The sequence below is a fragment of the Mytilus californianus genome, unplaced genomic scaffold (genome assembly GCF_021869535.1).
Source record: "Mytilus californianus isolate M0D057914Y unplaced genomic scaffold, xbMytCali1.0.p SCAF_5, whole genome shotgun sequence".
Classification (NCBI taxonomy): domain Eukaryota; kingdom Metazoa; phylum Mollusca; class Bivalvia; order Mytilida; family Mytilidae; genus Mytilus; species Mytilus californianus.
Genome location: NW_026262701.1, coordinates 11,206,185 through 11,226,721, shown reverse-complemented (window position 1 = coordinate 11,226,721; position 20,537 = coordinate 11,206,185). Strand labels below are relative to the sequence as shown.

Sequence of the window (20,537 nt, the reverse complement as noted above, 5' to 3'; positions counted from 1 at the left end):
ATATCTTACCACTGACTATTTCCAGAAATAATCTAAAAACGGCGAATTCAGTCCAATTTCCCCGTATCCATAAAAAAATATATATATATATTGAATTTCTTAGAGTAAAATGGTATTGTTATATTCGATTTCCCTTATCCATAACATTAAAAGGTAGCATGTGGCAAAAAGAAGAACCAAAATAATATTCCTTAAATAATATAAAGTGACATAGGGGTTACCCCCATACCTCAGTGAATCCAGATGACAAAGTTATGATTATCCGATATTCCTGAAGGTGAAATGGCAAAGTAGATTCCAATATATCCGGTTCGAGGCTTAAAACTGAAAAGTGATATTTAGCTCCGTCTGCATTGAAACGGTTTGAAATCAAACCATGACATCTTCAATCTATGCAACAATGTCAAGCTCTCTGGAAATGCCCAGAATGCAGGATTTTACACCATTTATCCAAGACCCCCCCACCTAAATTTTTTTTCGTGGCGGTCAGTTTTGCCTCACTAAAATAATATGCCTATTTACGGCCTTGGCTTGACATGTTGTATAGAAACTTGTGTATTGTTTGAGACTGTATGTTAATCTCTAGATGTCTTTTTGTGTCATTGGGTTGCTGTCTCAACTTACTTCATATGGTAAAAGATTTGCTGCTGAAATATCCCGTTTTCACTTATTTTCGTGAATGGTTGTGATATAGGGTTGTCAATGACATATATCTAAACATTCAAGGGTGTATGTCATCTTGTATTAAGTCAAAACATAACCTTACAAGATATTGTATACTTGATATAAAGTTGTAAACAAATTTAAATACAGCCGCATACTGATTTTCAGAAAAATAATTCTTCTCTTACATGTATATTACCTTGCTGCCATATGTGTAAATTGATGTCAGTGGTTGAAATTGATTTGAAGTTTTTATTTCATTATTCATGAGTTCATAAAAATTATAATTACCATAATAAATAAAGAAAGAATAAACATGTCTTTAAGGAATAACTTTTACTTTCTTTGTTGTATTTTGTATTTTTTCAGTAGAGGAATCCATAGTGATCACCACAGATGATTTCCTTCCTATGTTAATCTTCCTGATTGTAAAATCTGATATTCCTAATTGGTAAGCAATGACTCTATCAACTGTTTAAGAGCTTGCTTTACAGTGTGAGAAAAACTGAAAACGTTTCATGAGAGAATACAAAGCTTCTTTGTCCATCAGGCTGTCTGTCTGAAACAAATGTTTTCCCTATAATGACTTCAGTTGGATTTTGAAAAAAAACATGTAACTTTGCAGTATTACCATTTTCCAGGAAATGCAATTCTTTAATATCATAATGTTGTACCAGCTACAGATGGTATTTATGGTTTCTGAATAAAAACTCAATAGAAGAATAAGAAGATGTGGTATGATTGATTACAAGACAACTCTCCACCAGACACCAAATGACCAAATGATCAAGTTTGCATTTTGGAAAGGACCTTATAACATTTACAGTAGAATCCCCTGTGTCCTCAGGGCCGAAAATGATATCATGCATTACCTGATTTCATCATATCTACAATGTTACATAGATAGAATTGTTATTGTTATTGTTTTAGTCTTTCGAAGAGACAATAAAGATTAAAATTGATAAGTTCAAGCATAAATTTATGATTGCAATCCCATGATTAACCATATTTTTAAACTATTTTCCATAAAAAGTACGACATTATATTAGAAAAAGTTGGTTTCATTTTATGGCAAATTTTATAAAATTGAAAAAAAAACTTTTGCTGTGCATCTATGGCAGTCTGTTTGGTTCACACTGAACTGTATTTCATAGTTTAAAATCCTTCCTTTATTCAAAATTAACTATTTTGAGAAGGCATGCGTGAAATCACAGGACATTTGAAGACCTGTCAAAACTGGGGTTATCATACATTAAGAAGATTTCATGAATTTGTTCACAATTCTAATATAACGTCCTATTATCGTCAACCAGTATAATCACAATATATCTACCTTTAGCGCAGTAATACACAAAAACAGCTGTTCCGCGTTATGACCAAATTATTTATACTACCAGATATTCTCAATTTTCTACATCAAAACCCCAAGTTTACGTAGGCCAAGATTCAGATACAATATATTTATCTCTATTCTACAGTAAAACAAACAAATCAGTCCATTTCAATTTATTTTTCATTGTAAAATTTCATAAACCGAAAATTCCGCGAAATGATGTTATTGTCTTGGCATGGCAACGAAACAAGGTGACTTCACAAGTATGTTTTCACAAACAAAAAATCAAATGTAAATACCGGGCGTTTTAAAGCTTCTTGTACGCCTCAGAACGAATAAAATTACATTGGAAGAAAATATATAAGTGAAAAATGAGATTAAAAAAAATAATCATTGAATTATATGATATTACTAATATTATCAAAATTGGGTAAAACGGAATAGCCAAAACAATATCGTATGTACATGTATAGGGCTTTCACGGTTAACAAAATTATCGAATTTGTCCTATTAGAATCGAAATAATTCATGGCAGCTAACGCTCAGGGTAAAATAATTGAATATAAATGCCCAACCCATGGTTAAATGAAAACAAATCTACGGCTGCCATGAATTATTTCTTAATTTTATTATCCCCATATTGGTTTTACAAGTTTACCTAAGTGAAACCAAAAGTTTTAGGTGCACAGATACACTGCACTGCACTGTAGGGTTTATATGAGTCCTTTAAATCAACATAAGTGAGGCCTTTAATTATCTTTAATCTTCTGGAAAGTCATTGAAAATTGAGCTAATACTGCTAATATTTTTTGTCCGCAGATTTCATATATGTATTACTGTTATACCAGGGATTTGCAATCAGAACAGATATTTGACACTTCAATTATTGAATGATTAAACCAATGTGTGAAGTATTGGGTGTTTTATATGCATTATAGCTTTTGAAAAAACAGAAAACAAGATTAGAACACTTCTGCATGGAAATAAATTCTTATATCTTTTGATGACTTGCCAAAATTTCCACATGCTAAAGAACTTTTTCCAAGGCATAGTTTCGAAGAAAAAGAATTGTAGAAAATTTGTTTATTGAAGAAGACTACTTTATTTTGCAGGACGGCAAATCTTATGTATATGAAGCATTTCCATTTTGCTAGAACAACAGATGATGATGAGTACTTGTAAGTCATGTGATCAGATGTATATTGTAGTCTATACATAGACATTATACAATTATTAACTTTTGATGAGGTTGATACAATGATTTATCAACCCAAGAGATATGATATTCACAGAGGTAAATTTGGAGGGGGAATGTCTTATCTATGGGGTTGATAAATCATTGTATCAACTGATATCAAAAGTCAACAATTGTTTTATTATATTACTTTTTTTATCCATTTCTAATTTTTAGTATTTGCTCAAGATATTTAACTGCTCCTTTTATACTAAATACATTATGTGCTTGGCAGTTGTTAAACTTTTATGAGTTGAAATATTCAATAAGATTTATGAGAGAAAAAGTAACATCGAAAAAAAAGAAGAAAAATGAGAATGTGCATGACATACATAATAAGTCTACGTTATTGACATTGCCTAGGAAAAAAATATTTATAGGTAATAAAACTGTTCCAAATCTTATATTAGCCCCTCATGATTTTTCCCGCAGTGAATATAACGGTTTATCAAAGAAGATTCCCTACATTTTTAGCCAATGAGAAAAGAGAATTTTTATAGTCATATAATAATATTGATTAATGATAATGAATGCTCCAGTGGCAAGTTAAATGAATATTCAGGATGAGAACATGTAAATGTGATATGGATATGAATCATGAATTGTACTAGATTGTCATGCAGAGCCGTATTTTTGTATGTGTTATTTCACAAGATAACAAGTCTGCAGGAGAACATGTCACCCTACCGTGACACATTAATCTTACTCAGGGATGACTAGTCTTTACTTTATCTTCTTGATGCTGGGTGTTTACTAGTTGATTGAATATACAAAATTATTATTAACAAATGAAATCAATTGAAATGATTTGGCCATTTTTACCAACCTCTGTTGTAAATATATACAATGCTGATGTTTTCTAACTGTATTTATAGTAAAAACTTTCTCAGTTGACTGTTTCGAGATAAATCAGAAATGTAATATTTTACATTGTAAATTTAATTAAGAATGGCCTTTTAGTGACATTGATGAAGGTTAGAAATATTCGTTAGGAATTATGATCTTATGAATAATAATGACTGAATATTACACATTTGATAGTTTAATTAAAGATTTTTTATTTGTTATTACTAGGTATTATTTAACTACAGTAGAAGCTGGACTAGAACATATAAAGAGTGGTAAACTTACAGAAGAATCAAGCAAAGCTAATATTGTTGTAGGTATAATTAATTTGTATACAATTTGTGGTAATGCCATGATAATAAAAATGAATATAGATGTGGGGTATACATCATGTATAGTGACCCGATGGATGTAAAAGGATCACTCAAAATATGAACATACTGCCTATCTTTACAATATAAACAAATGGAAGGAGATGTGTGCATATATCAATGATACATCAACTCAATGACAGTTAACCTTAAGACTAGAAGTCACCATGAATGATTGACAGGTCGCTATACAATATTTTAAAGCCATTTATGTTATACACATCAGTAATGTGCTGGAGACACCAACATAGTATATCACAATATTTTACGATTATATTTCTCATGTCATATTAAGCCTTCTCTCTAAGATTTAGTGCCTTAGTAAATTACATACCAGTTTTAATAAGATATATTTTTAATACCATGATATGAATAAGTTTATTTATTACAGGTTTTTCCTAAACATGACAACAAGACAGAAATCAATAGACAGACGTCCAGTAATATTGTAGACAGATTTTTCCAGGTAAAGGTCTAAAAAGAAATTTATATCTTACATGGAGGAATTATTCAGACATGTTCAACATGATAAACAAGAGTAAATTACCTTAAACCAAAAACTAAAGGTTTTAAAAAACAGACAACAATGTATTATATCTGTGAAAAAACAACATGATTAAAGTTTGGTTTCAATAAATTTCAGTGTATTATAACACAGGAATAGGTCTACAGAATGTTCACTGATTAGAGTAATGTTTTGATTTAAGGTAGTTAAGTCTCATGAACTGGAAACTTAATACACATAATTATTGTATTAAGTTTAAAAAATATAAGCCATGTTAGGACTTGAACCCTGATTTATTGTTCATTTAACACAGAAATGTGGTTGTGTGTGTTGGACTAGCAGTCCTATTGACACATATATTTGTTTAAAATCATATATTGAATGTCAGTAAAAAGTTTCAAAGAATTTGAATATGTTTTCAGTATGTCCAATGTGGTGATGAATCAGCTGTGATTACATTACTGAGGAAATTTAAATCTGGTCAGGATGATATAAGTCCGTTAATGTGCCATCCTCTTTGTGGCTGTGATAAATGTTCACGTCTCACGTCACAAGTTAAAACAGATGAAAATCTTGTAACAGCATACACAAGAGATGACAGAGGTTACACAGGTATGTTCACAGATTCTAAGGTTAGAGGTTACACAGGTATGTTCACAAAAGTTGATTGTCATCATGTTGTACATCAGGCAAAAAAACCTTACAATGCCTTGATGAAAATATTGCTATACACCGCCATCTCTTTTCATCGAAAAAGAAAATTATTTTATGTATCAGTATTTAATTTTACTTTACCAATTGATATATTTAAATACAAAAACTTAAATAAATAAATAAATCAAGTCATAACTCTTGGAATAAACGTTTTTTATATATTTATTTTTTGCTGATACTACATTTTTGTATGGTTTGAGAAATTTTTTTTTTTTTGATGAAAACCTGATTTTGACAAATTCTGTATGGGAAACATGTATTGTTGTACACTGACACTCTTAGTTCACCTTTACCAACACAATCTACTGAAATTAGTTTCTCTTGCATAATAATAAATCACAGATTTAAATTGTTTATATGTAATGTAGTCTGTATGTAAATACAATGTAGTAATACTGTGTAATTTATTTCCAGCTCTACACATTGCAGCTTTACATGGCCAGGCACATTTAATAGATGTTCTTATTCAACATGGTGCTATAGTGAATGCTAGTGATTACCTTGGACTAACACCCCTTCACCTTGCTTGTCAAAAAGGCTTTCAGAGTATAATTGTTAGTATAATGAGCTTGCTCTTTAACACTGTATTTAAAATGTTTAATCTCATATAACTGTTGCTTATCAGATTCATACTAAAAATTTAGAATGTCTAGAAGGTAGTTAAAATATTTGTTTACCCGCTACAAACTTTTTTTTTCTGCGTTATAATGATGGAAGGGGAATTGCAGGAAATTGCATTCTAAATTTTGCTGGCATTATTTGTATGCAGCATTTCTGAAATCAGGATGATAAATTGTGCTTTTTATACGCCCGTTTAAGGGACGTATTATGGTATACAGTTGTCCATCTGCGCGCCTGTCCGTCCGTCCATCGTCAACATGTCGGACATTAACTCAAAAACGCTTTAACCAATTTGCATGAAACTTTGGTGAATTGTTTTTTTCTATTGACCTGAGCTCCCTTTCGTTTTTTGTCTCGCCTGCGACGAAAGTCGCAGAAAGTGAGACATAGGTATTACTATCCGGCGGCGGCGATGGCGGCGTAAACTATTTGTATAAAGCTTTATATTTCAGAAGGTAGAAGACCTGGATGCTTCATACTTTGTATGCAGATACCTTATGTTACGAACTTTCCGTCTGTCATATGTCCAATGTCCTTGACCTTATTTTCATGGTTCAGCGACTGCTTGAAAAAAAAGTTTAGTTTTTTTGTTATGTAAATTTCTCACTTATTATGAGTAATAGGACAACTATATTTGGTATATGGGTTCCTTGCAACGTCTACATGTCCATCAGACAGGGTTCACCTGACCTCAGCCTCATTTCATGGATCAGTGATCAAGGTTAAAGTTACGTGATTAGGTCCGTTTCTCAGATACTACAAGCAGTAGGTCAGCTATATGTGGTGTATGGAATGATTATAAGGGATACATGTCAGTCTGGCAGGTTTCATCTGACCTTGACCTCATTTTCACGGTTCATTGGTCAATGTTAAGTTTTTGTGTTTTGGTCTGTTTTTCTAATACTATAAGCAATAGGTCAACTATATTTGGTGTATGGAATGATTGTAAGGTGTACATGTCTGACTGGCAGGTGTCATTTGTCCTTGACCTCATTTTCATGGTTCATTGGTCAATGTTAAGTTTTTGTGTTTTGGTCTGTTTTTCTAATACTATAAGCAATAGGTCAACTATATTTGGTGTATGGAATGATTGTAAGGTGTACATATCTGTCTGGCAGGTGTCATTTGTCCTTGACCTCATTTTCATGGTTCATTGGTCAATGTTAAGTTGCTCTTGTTTGGTCCTCTTCTCAGATACTATAAGTTATAGGTCAACTATATGTGGTGTATGGAATGATTGTAAGGTGTGCACATCTGTCTGGCAGGTTTCATCTGACCTTGAGCTTATTTTCATGGTTCATTGGTCAATGTTAAGTTTCTGTTGTTTGGTCTTCTTCTCGGATGCTATAAGTAATAGGTCAACTATATTTGGTGTATGGAATGTATTTTATTATTTAACTGCTGATTACTTACATTGAAATAGATTATTTTATAAAAATCTTTAAATAACATTAATAATGATAATAAATAATAAAAACTTTTAAGGGATCATTACTAAACCGTGATTAACAAAAACATTGGAAGATGTGAAAATGTTAAAATAAGGTCACTCATGCATGAATGTTTAACATAGAATACAGTTCACTCCAGTCCCTTCATAAAGATTAATTGGCTGAATATGTACAGATTGAAGAACTTTTGAAATTTTGTTTGCACAACAGAATCACATTTACTGATTTTTGATACATATGAAATAAGATAAGTATTGAGATAAGTAAAAAATATTTTAGCATAGCAACATAAATAGATAAATAGATAATATGAAAATATGACTTTTTACAATATTTTGATCAAAGATTGAAGATAATTTTAGTTTTTTTTTTTTTTTTTTTGGGGTGGGGGGGTCTTTCAGGTTCATCTCAAGGAATTGACAAATATTTATCCAGTTTCTGCAATGCCTTAAAACTTTTCCTTGTGCACAGGTTTGTCTGTACTCAAGAGGAAATAAAAAAAAAATGCTTATATAAACTTATTTTTTTTATTTTCAACATAAATTCAATTATGAACACTAAAACAGGCGAGACATTTCAGTGTGTCCACTCTTGTTATAAATTTTGAATTTGACGTTTCTGAGTTCTGGGTTTTATTCATTACAAAAAGGGGGATTTTCCAGTTTTCGGACAATAACTCAAAAATGCTTTCACCAATTTGCAAGAAACTTTGTGAATTGCCTATATATATGGACATGAGCTCCCTTTTGATTTTTTATAAATTCTAGATTTTACGTTTCTGAGTTATTGGGTTTTATTCATTAAAAAAAGGGGGATTTTCCAGTTTTGAACATGACTCAAAAATGCTTTGAGCAGTTTTCATGAAACTTTGGTGAATTGTTTATATCTATTGACGTAAGCTCACTTTCGATTATTATAAATTTTAGATTTGACGTTTCAGATTTATGTGATTTTATTCATAAAAAAGGGGTGATTTTCCAGTTTTCGGACAATGCTTTGAGCAGTTATCATGAGACTTTGGTGACTGGTTTATATCTATTAAGATAACCTCCCTTTAGTTTTTCATGAATTTCTGATATGACATTGAGAAGTTATTGAACTCTATTCTTTGAAAAAGCAACAGGCGTATAATGGGCTCATGGCACAGCTGTTTATTCTCTATTATTCAACAATTGCACACAAAAATTTCTGAATTTACAGCAACTTCCTGTCTGATATTGAAGTAGAGTGAATATTGGCATTCAATGGAAGAGATATTTGGAAAAATTATTTTCCATGGAGTTGAATTCCATATACTTCACTGCAGGTGCAAAAAATCACCAAAACAAAATCAGCAATACATATACGGGGAAGAACAGTAACAAATCTGATTCATACTAGAAATTTTTGCACCAAAAATATTTTGAGGGAATAAAAAACTGTATTAACAAATGTTAGATGCAGTTCCAGATATGAGAAAGCTTACTAGTATTTAAGATGATTATGCATATAATACTCTTATAGAAATCTAGTTCTAATCAGGGAATACTGCTGTCAGTTGTTGTCTTTTTTCTTGAGTTCATATGAAAGTTGTGTAAATAGGAATAAGAATTGTATGATAAGGATTGGGGTCATATAAATTTATAGTATGGTTATCATACTCAGATTCATAATTCAACCATTTGGTGTTTTGAGCACAAATTTGAGTACTGAGTAAAGTTTTATGAATCCCATATCTGAATCTTATGTTGTCAAAAGAAAATAGTACAAACAATTCCATATATTCATACATTTATTCATACACTTGTATTGTTTTACTTTTTCAGTTGTTACTGCTCCACTTTAAAGCTGATGTAATGTTGACAGACGGAGTTGGGAACACACCACTTCATCTGTGTGTTGATAATGGCCATGAAGATGTACGTATTATAATTCAATTTGTTTTCTACTACAGTATAATTGATTTTGACTGAAATGGAGGTCAATAATTGTTTCAATTTGCTTTTTATTTGGGTTACTTCAACCATTTACTATAGGCATATTAAATTACAGGACCATTTTCTGAATAGATTTACTGGAGGTATGCCCATCATGATTAGGGGTTAAGTTATATTCATAAGTTGGACTGTTTTTCCTTATTTTTTTATGCCCCTGCTGTCACCAGAGTGTTACCATTGTCCGTCCGTACATCCGTCCAGAAATTGGTTTCCGTTCTCTAACTTTAGTTTGCCTCAACCAAATGTTATGAAACTTATACACAGTGCTTATTACCACAAAACACAGATCAAGTTGGAATTTGGGTGGCATCACTTTTTACTGTTCTTGAGTTATGCCCCTTTATAACTTTATATGTAAGCAGGGGCATCATCTTTGTCCCATGGACACATTCTCCATGTATTATGGTTTAGTTTGAAACAACTCTTCATATGATATAGAATTGACCATTTGTTAGAAAAATTGTTCAACTTTGACATGACTACTTTTAAGTGTGAAAATATTTTAATGCTTTTTATGTCTCTTCTTTCAGTGTGTAAAAGGTTTAGTTTTTTCTGATATATCAAGAATAAAGTTAGATATCAGTGCACAGAACGAGAGAGGAGATACACCTCTTCACTTAGCAGCAAAATGGGGCTATGGTAAGTCATAAAATGATTTAGTTCACAAAACGAGAGAGTAAATGCCTCTTCACTTGCAGCTAAATAGGACGATGATAAGTTAACCAATTGTTCCAATTTACCTAGATTTCACAGATGATTCAGTATTAATATTCATTAGAGTTCATTTGAATGTTATTTGCCATTGATTGGAACTAGAACTTTAAATGCAGATGAGGTATAATTGTATCTCAGTCATAAATATCAAAGTACTTGTCTTAGGTTTTTAGTGCAGAATTCCATTTTGATTTACTGCAGTAGTTTATTTTCCCAGAGTTCAAATTTCTTGAATGCAAAGTCCAAACCAGTGTGGAAAGTTTATTTTCATGTTGATTCTTATCTTCCTTTAAGATCATGTGAAGGGATATTTTTGCTATTTTTTCTTTATTGCAAAATTAGCCAAAAAAAAAGCCTTCATGAACATTTTTCAATTTTACAGAAAGTGATTTAAGTTAACACTTGGTTTGACAGGAAAATTAAAAAAGAAGAGATATTTTCTTAATATAATCAATGTTACAAACAGAAAAATATACTAGACAAAAGTCATGGAAAGCCAGACGTAGGGATTGCTTTTCCGGCGATGGCTGCGGCCACAGCTGTCACTGCTGCGAAGGCATCAACAATTGTTAAGTTTTCTGCTTAAGTTAGTTTGATAGGAACTACTTGTGATAGATCATGGATAGTTAATATAAAGTTGCATTACTATCAGTTCATATCAGTTTGACGACTATTTTGAGGCCCTGCCCCCTAGGTCATTGTCCAGTGACATGAAATTAATTAGCAATTTTCAATGTTAAGTTTTCTGCTTAAGTTTGTTCGATAGGATCTACTTGTGATAACTTAATGATATTTTGTATGAAGTTGCATTACCATCAGTACATATCATACGACTATTTTGAGGCACCACCCCCTTGGACATGGTCCAGCCACTTTCAATTAATAAGCATTTTTTAATATTAAGTTTTCTGCTTAAGTTAGTTTGATAGGATCTACTTGTGATAGATCAATGATATTTTGTATAAAGTTACATTACTATCAGTATGATGACTATTTTGAGGCCCTGTCCACTAGATCATGGTCCAGCGACTGATTAATAAGCAATGTTGCTGTCCATCAGATTGTCTTTTTTTAAATTTTATGCCAACAGAAGAGACATATCTCTGTGTCAGCAGTTTATTTTTTTTACCACACATATTTTTGTTCAATAACACATTTATGAATAAAAAGAGATTTGAAAATCAAAGAAAACCATGTCTATATGTCTGTGGTAGAGGCCTACTACAATTTTCTGAATATGAACAGCAATTTAAGTGTCCTTTTTTTATAAATCATTGATTAATGAATTAATTGGTGTTTAGAGCCACTTTCAGCACTGTTGGCTATTTCGTGGCAGCCAATTTTTATTGATGGAGGAAGACGGAGCCCCCGGATAGAACAAAACTGACAGTCCTAGTCAATTAAGATTGGAATCAAATGCACCTGCCATGTGTGGGACATCAATGTTGAAAGGCTAGTGATACAGTAGTTGGACTGCTTAAACCACTCGGCCACCAAGGCTCTTTTTTCATATATGATGCTTTCTTAGTGCTTCATATGATTATGTCCCATGTACTTTCAAGCAGTTGTTCCTTGTCTTTCAAATGATATATTAACTTTCTATATTAACTTTCATATAAGTTCCTATGAGCTCGACCCATGCAACAGAACTGCTCAGTGAGTCCTTATGTTATTGTTTGTCAGTAAATGGATGTAGCAAGAATAGTGGAAATATTTATTTAATAAGTTACTTGCATTTGCAAGCTTGTTCAAATTAATATAATGAAAAAATATTTACAAATATTTCCTTATGTTCTTGGTTTCAAGCAAAATATGATTCCCAGTTTATTTCCTATTTTCTATACAGGTACGATTGTGAACACATTACTAGAGAATGGTGCTGATGTTACTATCAAGAACAGAAAGAAACAGACGGCATTAAGTCTGGCACAGAACAAAAACGTTGTACAGATATTTACTGACTTTAAAATGCGTCCAAAGATAGACATGTCTAGATCATATTCACAAGTAAGTCTACATTAAATTTATTCTTTTTTATTGTGGCATCTATTTTTTTCCTCATCTTGGAAATGTATATTAAATGCTTTGATGCATTTGAAAAAGATGAATACACTGATAAGCATAGAATGTATTGTTTATGAATATGAAAGACATGAGGTTTAACATCTTGATTTTAAGTTGTGAGTTAACCTTACATTGAATCCAACAACATGTGATGATGTAATGAGTTAACCTTACATTGAATCCAACAACATGTGATGATGTAAGGGGCCTATTCTAGTAATCTGAGAAAAAAATAAAATAAAGGGTACAATAAAGTACATATACATAATACATAATAATATTGATTAATTATGTTTAATTCAAAATAATCTAAAATTGTATGTGTTTTGCATCTCCTAACTTTTTATTATTATAGAGTCATGTTATTGCTTTTTTATGTCCCACCTACGATAGTAGTAAGGGCATTATGTTTTCTGGTCTGTGTGTCCGTTCATTCGTCCGTCCGTTCAGGTTAAAGTCTTTGGTCAAGGTAGTTTTTGATGAAGTTGAAGTCCAATCAACTTGAAACTTAGTACACATGTTCCCTATGATATGATCTTTCTAATTTTAATGCCAAATTAGAGTTTTGACCCCAATTTCACCGTCCACTGAACATTGAAAATGATAGCGTGAGTGGGGCATCTGTGTACTATGGACACATTCTTGTTATAGTTTTAAAAAATGTTTAACTTAAAAGTAAACAACCTCCCAAACCTGCCTGACAAGCAAAGCTGATGATCTTAAATGGTTTAAATCTTGATTCCTCCCCTCACCAATTATTTCATATTTCTTTTGCCTTCCAAACATACTTTAAGTGTATCCGATGAAGATAAGTATCGATAAGCACTTTAGCAATAAATAGCATGCAGTGTCTGTCATTTTTGTCTTGCCTTTCGTCATGTAGTATTTGTCACAGAATGTGAGACGCCATCTATGATACACACAGAAAGACTTCCATCAGACAAAAATTACTTGAAGAGTTATAATAAAAACACAACTAACATGATATCAACAAAAGTAAATTTATAACCACACAAGAATAAACTGATTTTATGTGGTAGAAAAAATAGTTCTTACAAAATTGTGAGCACTGGAGAAATTGTCTAATATTCCTAAATTGACTTTTTACACTTTTACTACAGTCAGATTTAGACTACAGTTATGTAAAAGTAGTGAAACATGACCATGAAATCAAGCCCCGTGCAGAATCAGTATCTTTACCGAATACACCTATGGTGGAATCTCTAGACCTGATGGAGGAGAGACAGATAGCTTTGTTATACAAGGCCATTGAAGATAATGATATTACCCTGGTGAGTACAAAATGTTATTCATACAATGATTACCTCAGACTTAAGTAATCAAGTGCTAGCTAATGTTTAAGCCGTTTCAAATCATAATGAATTATGGGTAGTTGGATTGTTTGTACACTAAAATAAAAATAAAATCTGTCATTATTGGATATTAACTGTTTTGGACATTGTTGACCATTAATTTTTTTGGTGTACGCTGTCAATATGAAATGATGATTTGATAAAACTGTCACAGGATTAACTGATTTGATTCAATAAATATAAATGTAAAAATAATTTCTAAATGAGATATTTTTTAAGGATAGAATGATCTGACTTATTTTTTAGGTACAGTACCACTTGGGATGGACCAGTTTGGACAGTGAAGAAACGGAACCTATCTCACCAAACTCCCTGGAAATGTGCCATCCTTTGTGTCAATGTAAAAAATGTACTCAAGTTCAAAAGGTCAGTTAATGGATATTGAAAAATTATCACAACAATCACATGAGACAAACAAAAATTACAAGTACTTATGAAAAAGTAATGCAATTAGCACAATAATTGTTGAGAGAAATGTCAAAACTGTAGAACTAAAGCAAGAAAATACACAGTTTTTATCTGTTTTTTAAAGCTATAGTAAAAAGAGGAAATTACCAATCGTCATAAACATTTTTGTCTAGCTACCACAAAGTTGAAAAAGCAAGACTTAGGCTTGCTGTTTCCAGCTGCAGCATCAACAATGTTTTAGTTTGTGATTAGGTCAGTTTATGGGGAACCACCTGTGGTAGGTCCATCATATTTGGTATGAATTTGTTTTAGCATTGGCACATTTCATTTCCATGGAGATTATTTGGCCCCGCTCCCTCAGTCATGGTCTATTGACTTTTGCTTAGTTGTTACATGATTGAAATATGTATAAACTATGTATGTTACTGACATTTTCTAAATTTAGGCATTTTGTAAAATGACTGAATTTTCAGGCAAATTATACAATGCCTAACCTTGAGAGACAATATATAAAATGACTAAAAATACCTAGCCATTTTGTAAAATGACTGAAATTTTTAAACAAAATTCAAATACCAGTTGCCTGTTCAGTTTTAGATAATTTGTCATTGAGATTCATATGACTAAACACAATATCTGGCAAAGAAGATAACTAATGCTTCTGTAAAATTATATTTATCTTCACATACCAGCTAGGAAAGTTTATATGTCTATAAGGTATCTGGATGATTCGTTCCAACTCCGATTCGTACCAACCAATTCGTCCCAAGTTGCTTGGTCAGTTCATTCCAACTTTTTTAAGAACAGTATAAAACAATATTAACCATTTAAATAGCCTTATTATTTTAATTTTTAATGCTGTATTTATATAAAATGTATATAAATAGTTATCTAACAAAATTTCTATGGTATATTAATTGGGAAGAAAGATATATTGGGAATGATATCAGGTTAGTATTTCATGACAATTTAATATTTTAAATATGAATAAAGTACTAACTAGTGTTATTTTCAAGGAAATTGTTATCATTATAATTGATTATTGTATTTCAATGATGTGCACATAATAGTTGTTTATGCATTCATCAAAAGAATAATGCCGTACTTAGCTTGGGTCAAAGCTTGGGTCATAAATGCTTGTAAATAATAATTGAAGCCATACCACACTTACTATGTTTTTCTTACGTGCATCGTAATTGCCGATTTTTGCCGTACACTGTAGGTTGATTTACACAAACCCAGTGATATACGGACATATACATTAAAAAAAAAGTTGGAACAAATTGTTAAGTCTGATTAATAATGAACTAAATTAGTTGGAACGAATTGACCATTGACTTGGTACGAATTGACAATTGACTTGGTACGAATTGTCCAAATCTGGAACGAACTGGCTTGGAACGAATCGGACTTGGAACGAATTGACTAGCATTCGTCTATAAAAGGTTGTTTTTAGAAAAAACAAATTTAAGTTTGTACTCACTCTGTATTTCAGATAGTAATTTTGTGAACTTCTTGTTATGACAGAAAGACAAATTTAAAATATTCTTACAATAGAACAAAATTTACAAAACAATTTTTAGAAAATCTATTCTTGGGTCTTTACAATTTGATGAATTAGGGGGACAGAAGTTTACAGATTTTAAAGTCTCAAAAATTGATCAAGAAGAGACAAATCAAGGTGTGTCAACAGGATAAGTGTCTCCTGCTTTGTATTAATCACATGCCATGAGAAGATCCGATTCAGACTGTCAAATGTTCATATAAACCTAACGATGTAAGTCAACCTGATCATGCTTATGTTACTTTGAATCTTTTGGGAACATAAGGAAAAGAAGATATTCATGTATGTGCTGTTTCGAAACCCCATGTTTTTTGTTCATTAAGTGTTATAACAGAAAAAATATTGACAGAGCTGAATGTGTCATGGTCAGGGTTTCACCAAACAGGGTTGTAGTGCTAACACCAGATTTAAAGCTAATAATGTAATTGCAAAAAGGTCATGACAAATGTGTAAGAGAACCTGTCATCCAAACATTTTATGAAACAACAAATAATTGTCGAGTTCAGTGCTTATGGGAATTTAAATATTTCAGTTGAATTTATTTTTAACTACCGCTATTTAGTCTCTTAAAGCCTTAAAACTCAGTAATTATCAAACAATTTCAGCCATTTTGTAAAATGCCTTTAATTTTTTTAGGCATTTTGTAACAGTCCTGAAAAAATTGTTGTTATATAAAATGCCTGAATCTTACAGGCATTTTAGAAAATGCCTAGAGTTTTCAGGCATTTTACAAAATGCCTAAATTTAGAAAATGTCTGTTTTGTTTTCACCCGTTTACTGTTGGTTCATTATTATTTCAAGGGATACCAATTTTTGTGGATTTTGTGGATATAGTTCTACGAAGTACAAATTTACTGTAGGTTTGTGTGCTGATTTTGGCAAAAACCATGAAATCAAATATCCACACAAGTTTTCTTCAATCCACGAAATTGGTATCCATGAAAATAAATGAATCTACAGTAACTCATTGATACAAAGTTCCTTAAAAAGTTCTCCATGTTTTTTAATTTTCTTTGTAGATCTCAGGTATTGGTAAGAATGGTTTGCATGTCAGGATCAAAGATAAAAAAGGATATACACCTCTTCACAGAGCTGTTCTTGCCAACAGTTTATCTCTAGTCCATTTATTTGTAACCAAAGGTGCCAAGATTAACGATGTTACAGCCAAGTCTATTACACCCCTACACTTAGCTTGTTACCTAGGCTTTACTGATGTAAGTATATTTATAGCTTTTTGTATCAGCCATCTGTGATGATATCAATGTCAGCCATGGTTTCATGGTTTTTATCAAACCCCAAAAGAAAAACTAATGTTTTTATACGATCCCAAAAAATTTTGTGGTCGTATATTGGTATCACATCGTTGTCGTCTGAAGACATTTGGTTTCCGGAAAATAACTTTAGTATATGTAAATAGAAATCTATGACATTTAAACACAAGGTTTATAACCACAATAGGAAGGTTGGGATTGATTTTGGGGGTTATGGTCCTAACAGTTTAGGAATTAGGGGCCAAAAAGGGGCCCAAATAAGCATTTTTCTAGTTTCCAGACAATAACTTGTGGAAAGGTGTATGGATCTCTCTGAAATTAGACCACAAGTTTCCATACCACAAAGGGATGGTTAGGATTGGCTTTGGGGGGTTATGGCTCAAACCGTTTAGGAATAAGGGGCAAAAAGGGGGAAAACAGGGGTTTCCTGGTTAATGGACAATTACTTAAAAGTACAATGTTATGTTTGGATTACCTCCCTTACACTGCTTTTAAATTATGTATAAAGAAATGTTGTATTGTCTTGAGGTGATTAGCTGTCAATTTATTTTTAGAAGTTACTATTAAAAATGCTGATTAAGGAATATTAATTTTAGCCATGATTATGTATGTCATTTTCTATTTTTAGACTTTTATGATGTATTTAAATGGGTAATTATGGTTGCAAACTCCATTGGAAATTTGAATTGAGATTATGACCATATCTTGAGGGAAACATTTTTTTTTTTTGAAAAAGGGGGTGGGGGGGGGGGGGGGGGGGGGGAGGTGAAAATAATTGTGGGGAGACAATTTTTTCTTATTTCAGATTTCAGAAATAATTAAAAAGAAAATTTCTTCAAATATTTTTTTTTTTGCAAAAAAAGGGGAGGGGGGGAATTTTATTTTGAGAGGGGTCAATTCGCAACATCATAGTGTATTGCACAAAAGCAAAAAAAAAAGAGAAAAAGGGGGGTAAAAAAAAATTTTTTGGGGGGGGGGGGGGGGGGCAATTCGCAACAGCATAGTGTATTGTGCAAAAGCAAAAAATTGAATATAAATTCAAATCATATAACCAATTCTAAGTTCTTTGACTACAGTTATTCTGTGTCAGAAACCTATTATGTGTCAAATATTTAATTACAATCCAAATTCAGACCTGTATCAAGCTTGAATATTGTGTCCATTTTTGCCCCAACTGTTCAGGGTTGGACCTCGGCGGTCATATCCAGCTGCGCTCGGCGAAGCAATTTATTAGTGTTTAATAAAGCATCTATGATATGTGTTTTTCAATACACACACCATGTCAAACACCAACCAATGTAATCTGTCGAGTAGAGCTCTCATGATTATAGTGTCCCTGGTTGAAATGGGTATTCTCTATTACATCACTACAATTAGCTTGCTACCTGGCCTAAATTGATGTTAGTATAACCATTATATATTTACCTTAAGGGATTTCAGATGACAGGGCCAGTTCTTAGAGGTAAATTTTTTTTTTAGTTGAAATATACTTAGTGCTCTCCTCATAAATTTAATGTAGCAACCTACTAAACAGGGAATTTGAAATACCATCTCATGTCCACATATCCATAACTCAGTCTTTAAAAAGATAAATTCAGATATTCTCACATTCTAGCAATATAGCATCACATTACCATGATGCTAAATGGCCCTCGGTAGAACACTGATATACAAATTTAAAAATTCTTGCTAGTATGTAAAAAAAATATTAACCAAGATAAATTCCATAAGGGTAAGTCCATAAAAACTGATGAAAGGGATAGCTAGTTCTATAGGCTAAAATTTACATTTGTTTAAATACAATTCTGGCATGGATTTCTTGATTCAGTCAAGGACCATGTTCAGAGGGACAGGTTAAGAGAAGTTTCACTTTATTTGTATATTGAAAAAATTATAATGTCTTAAACTTATGATTTTTTTGGGTCCAAAATATTGATTGAATTAACCATTATGATGTCATTCGTAATTGTTTGTGATATAGTTAGGTCAGATTTTGCATTCTCACAAACCATTTTAATGATAAAATGGAATTGTTTTACATTTGTCATGTGATGGCCTTTTATAGCTTGCTATACAATATGGGTTTTACTCATTGTTGAAGGCCATACAGTGACCTATAGTTGCAAACCTTCTTCATCATTTGATCTCTGGTGAAGAGTTGTCTCATTTGAAATCATACCACATCTATTTATTTTTATATTATAAGTAATTGTTTTTCTTATTTTGAATTTTGTATTTTTTTTTTTAAAGATAGTCTTTCATACAAAATGAGTAGTATAGATAATTGTGTTTTATCAAAAATTTTGTAGTATATTTTGTTTAACTTTCAGATAGCAAACTATCTAGTTGGAAATGGAGCTTTTGTTAATGTTAAAGACAGCATGCTGGACACGCCACTCCATCTTTGTTGTTACAAGGGCTTTAATGAAATAGTTGATATGTTAATTCAGGTAAAAAATCTTATCAGCAATAATAATCTACAGCATTTATTAGCACAACCTTCTATCTTTATTGTCAAGAATGTTATTTAGATATAAAAGCTAAATATTTAATAAAGTTATTAAGAGTCACAATTTTACAGTTTTTATGAGTTACCGTTTAAAAGGCTTGTATAGTCCGCGGTTTTATTCTCCAAAATTGAACCTGCCAGACAGGGGTGCGGACTATAGAGTACAATAAGCAAGAAATAAGCGAACAAATTCAATTTCGAGAGGTGGTTTGTTTACGTTCCACCATGTTTGTTATTGATATTGTAGAGGGTGCTCTTATCATTTTTCAAACTAATAACTTTATCTAATCCATATTAATAAGTTATTTTTATTCAATATCATATTAATACTGATAAATTTAAAAATTAAGTACAAATTTCTCGTTTCTTTTAATGCATTGCTAAAAATAAACTGGTATCTGCTTGAATGAAACGGTACAAAAAAAAGTAAAAATACAACAGTAAACCAGCTTACGATATGTAAATTACAAAACATAATCGGGTATTATTGGTTCTGTTTTGGTGTTTCATACTGACAAAAATGTTTTGTATTAGCTAATGACCCTTCAAACATTAATGTAATAGATATATTAAACACTGTTTAACATAAGGATGAAACTGTTTTATTTTCAAAGATTATTATAGTATGATCTATTATGTACGGATTTCGACTCTCGTCGTTCTTCTTTCTTCTTTTACATGTGCTTTTCAAACTTCCGGTTTAATACACAAGTTTCTAAATATTTTTTGTCTGCAAACGACCACACACGATATGAAATTACCAGAGTTTCATTAGACTTTTTCTAACAGTTACAAAAAGTTTTTTTTACCTGAAATTTCGTGGGGAGAAGGGGGTGCAGACTATGTACCAGTGCGAACTATACAAGCCCGATTACGGTACAATTTTAACCATGTTTACCAATTTTTTGCAAGTGACCAGT

General features: G+C 31.7%; 1 protein-coding gene across 1 annotated transcript in view; it reads left to right on the top strand.

Moving 5' to 3' along the window:
* The window catches only part of LOC127703303 (ankyrin repeat domain-containing protein 27-like), a 68,493-nt gene that overhangs the window by 19,341 nt on the left and 28,615 nt on the right, over positions 1 to 20,537 (top strand). The window contains exons 10-22 of the mRNA XM_052207823.1: positions 1,033 to 1,114; positions 3,109 to 3,174; positions 4,305 to 4,389; positions 4,839 to 4,913; positions 5,375 to 5,564; positions 6,081 to 6,220; positions 9,544 to 9,636; positions 10,245 to 10,353; positions 12,275 to 12,435; positions 13,614 to 13,784; positions 14,112 to 14,231; positions 16,857 to 17,051; positions 19,439 to 19,558. Of these exons, the coding sequence (XP_052063783.1) occupies positions 1,033 to 1,114; positions 3,109 to 3,174; positions 4,305 to 4,389; positions 4,839 to 4,913; positions 5,375 to 5,564; positions 6,081 to 6,220; positions 9,544 to 9,636; positions 10,245 to 10,353; positions 12,275 to 12,435; positions 13,614 to 13,784; positions 14,112 to 14,231; positions 16,857 to 17,051; positions 19,439 to 19,558 (1,607 nt within the window). The remainder of the gene's footprint in view (positions 1 to 1,032; positions 1,115 to 3,108; positions 3,175 to 4,304; positions 4,390 to 4,838; positions 4,914 to 5,374; positions 5,565 to 6,080; positions 6,221 to 9,543; positions 9,637 to 10,244; positions 10,354 to 12,274; positions 12,436 to 13,613; positions 13,785 to 14,111; positions 14,232 to 16,856; positions 17,052 to 19,438; positions 19,559 to 20,537) is intronic.